Here is a 2738-nt window from a genome sequence, read left to right as displayed (position 1 = left end):
GTACGAGCGCGTGTGTGCAGGCTGGTGTGAGCGTGTGTGTACGAGCGTGTGTGTGCAGGCTGGTGTGAGCGTGTGTGTACGAGCGTGTGTGTGCAGGCTGGTGGTGTGAGCGTGTGTACGAGCGCGTGTGCAGGCTGGTGTGAGCGTGTGTGAATGAGCGTGTGTGTGCAGGCTGGTGTGAGCATGTGTACGAGCGTGTGTGTGCAGGCTGGTGTGAACGTGTGTGAACGAGCACGTGTGTGCAGGCTGGTGTGAGCGTGTGTGTACGAGCGCGTGTGTGCAGGCTGGTGTGAGCGTGTGTGTATGAGCGTGTGTGTGCAGGCTGGTGGTGTGAGCGTGTGTACGAGCGCGTGTGTGCAGGCTGGTGTGAGCGTGTGTGAACGAGCGCGCGTGTGCAGACTGGTGGTGTGAGCCTGTGTGGACGAGGTCGCAGGAAGCTTCGGGCCAGGCCCACAGCCCTCGAGGGGACCCTGTGCTCCGCCGGAGGCGGCTCCGCGGGTCACCAGGGAGGAGGCGCAGGTGGGCGGGGCGCTCCAACGGCGGACAGGCGGACAGGAGGACAGGCGGACAGGCGGCAGCCCTCGGACCCTGCCCCCCGGGGGGCGGAATTGACGGCAGACGTGAAGAGAAAGATGGAACCGGGAATACCGCGTGGGTACGTCTGGCGCAGCCTCCGTGGAGTGCGGCCCCGGCACTGCCGGCCCCCCCAACTCCTGGGCAGGCCCCCCCCAACTCTGCCCCCGCCTCGGGGCAGCCACTCACCGGCCTCCAGGCCTCCGTGCCGCCGCGGGAACTGCACGGTCAGGCAGAGCTGCAGCGCCAGCTGGGTCTTGCCGGCGGAGCTGGGGCCGGCCAGCTCGGTGAGGCCGTCCAGGGGCAGGCCGCCGCGGAGAAGCCCGTCGAGCACGGGGCAGCCCAGGCTCAGGCGCTGGTGCTGCGCGGGGAACCTCTGCTTCTGCTGGTGCAGATGCAGCGCTGCGAATGCGGCGGGGGGGGGGGGGGGGGGGGGTCAGGCACCACGTGGTGGAAGGACAGGTGACCTCGGTCACGTGGCTGGACGAGGTGCCAGCCGGCAGGGAGGAGGCGGTCCCGGCCGCTGCAGTGCTCTGTAGGCACCTGGGGGCTCCGGGCTCTGACTGCCAACTCACCCCTGCTTCCCGCGCCCCTTGGCTCGGTCCCATCTCTTTTGGCCCAAGAGCGGACCCTCGGAAGCGAGGGCCCCATGCCCCCCCCCGCCACCTGACAGGTCCCCATCCTGACGCTCTCCGTGTGAACCTGTGCAGACGCGGCTCCCCTGCAGGTGTGAAGAGGCCGTTCTCAGCAAGTGCTGCACGTCGAGGCTGGGGAGGCGGGTCAGTCTCTGCAAGTCTGGTCCAGAAAAATGCAAAACCTCCTTCACTGATTTCAGTTTGGCTGAAATTATACAAATAAATTACAGGGCAAGTTCAGACTACGGTAACACAAGGCAACACGATGATGACAACAGGTGTTTTCAGGAATGCTGTCTTCTAATGCTGGGGACCCGGCGGCAGGGGCCTGATCCATCCTCTGGGAGCCCCTGGGTAGAGTGTGATGACAGCAAGGAGGAGGGAGGGGGCCTGGGGGAGCCCCACCTCACAGCTGCAGTAGCAGGAGCCAGAGATGAGAGGGTCCTCTCCCAGGTGCCCAGAGCAGTGGATGCAACCCAGTTCCGCACCCCAGAAACATCTCTCAAGAAAGGAGGTTTCTGTGGCCGGGCAGGCCTACACGTAGGCAAGGCTAGAGGATGATTCCAGGGCAGGCTGAGGACCATGCATGAGGGAAGGGGTGCAGGATGGAAAGCTGAGCTGGGTTCCAAACAAGCGTCCGCTGTACCAGACTGCTGGCATGGTGGGGAGGGCGGGATGGCCGGGGGACAAACAGCAAAGAATGCATGAGGGTTACAATGCCAGTGGGCAACAGCTAGGTGGGGAGGGTTACAGAGTTAATGTGTCCAAAAGGTCTGGTATTTGGGGAGGAGAGTGGATAAATTAATTTTGGGCTTGGATAAATGCATTACTTTCAAACTAGTACAAAATAAATTTGCTAAAAACATATTCAACCAATCCAGAAGCCAAAAATGGAAAACCACCACAAAAAGAAATACAAAAAACAGCTCAGCATAATAAGGCAGACTTAACCCCACATGTATCAGGAATTCCCTTAAATATGTATGCACTGAACGCTCCAGTTAAAACAGATGGACAGGCTGAATGAAAGGGAAGACAAAGCAAAACGACTGATGGGCTCTGAAAAAAACCAAGAGCCAGGGATGAAGGAACAGGACCTCAAGACTCTGCCCCCATATAGGACATCACCATGTTGCTGCACCAGCCCCCATGTGTACTTAGGATTCCATGTTATATGATCAATAAGCATCCTAATGTTGAAGTTTCCCCATCAAATGCCCCAGGAGACAGGGGAGATGGAAGGGAGTCCCAGGATGCCAGCTGGTGCAGGATAGCTGGGGATGGATGCACCAGGAAACAAACAGAATGGGTGAGCTGTTCAACCCTTTGAGCATTTAAAAATGAGGCACTGGTACTTGATGGACATACTAGACAATGTGGGGAAAGTCAGTGAGACATACACAGAAAACACAGCATTGGAAAAAAAGAGGCAACTAACAACATTGGGGAAAAATAACAAAGATGGGACAAGAAAGAAAACAATCTTAACCTCCCAGTTCAGCAGCAGTCATCATGTCCCCAGTCAAAACC

General features: G+C 58.6%; 1 protein-coding gene across 6 annotated transcripts in view; it reads right to left on the bottom strand.

The window, feature by feature from the left end:
- XRCC3 (X-ray repair cross complementing 3) overlaps positions 1-2738 on the bottom strand; it is a 16694-nt gene that overhangs the window by 8151 nt on the left and 5805 nt on the right. For all 6 annotated transcript variants that reach the window (XM_034993135.1, XM_034993137.1, XM_034993132.1 and 3 more), the window contains 2 exons: positions 1276-1413; positions 763-975 (listed from right to left, as the gene is read on the bottom strand). In XM_034993135.1, coding sequence (XP_034849026.1) covers positions 763-975; positions 1276-1413 — 351 coding nt within the window. The remainder of the gene's footprint in view (positions 1-762; positions 976-1275; positions 1414-2738) is intronic.

Source organism: Mirounga leonina, unplaced genomic scaffold (assembly GCF_011800145.1).
Source record: "Mirounga leonina isolate KUSES-001 unplaced genomic scaffold, KU_Mleo_1.0 Mir_82, whole genome shotgun sequence".
NCBI classification, from domain to species: Eukaryota; Metazoa; Chordata; class Mammalia; order Carnivora; family Phocidae; genus Mirounga; species Mirounga leonina.
The sequence above is the reverse complement of the archived record's forward strand: the minus strand, read 5'-3'. Positions and strand labels throughout refer to the sequence as shown.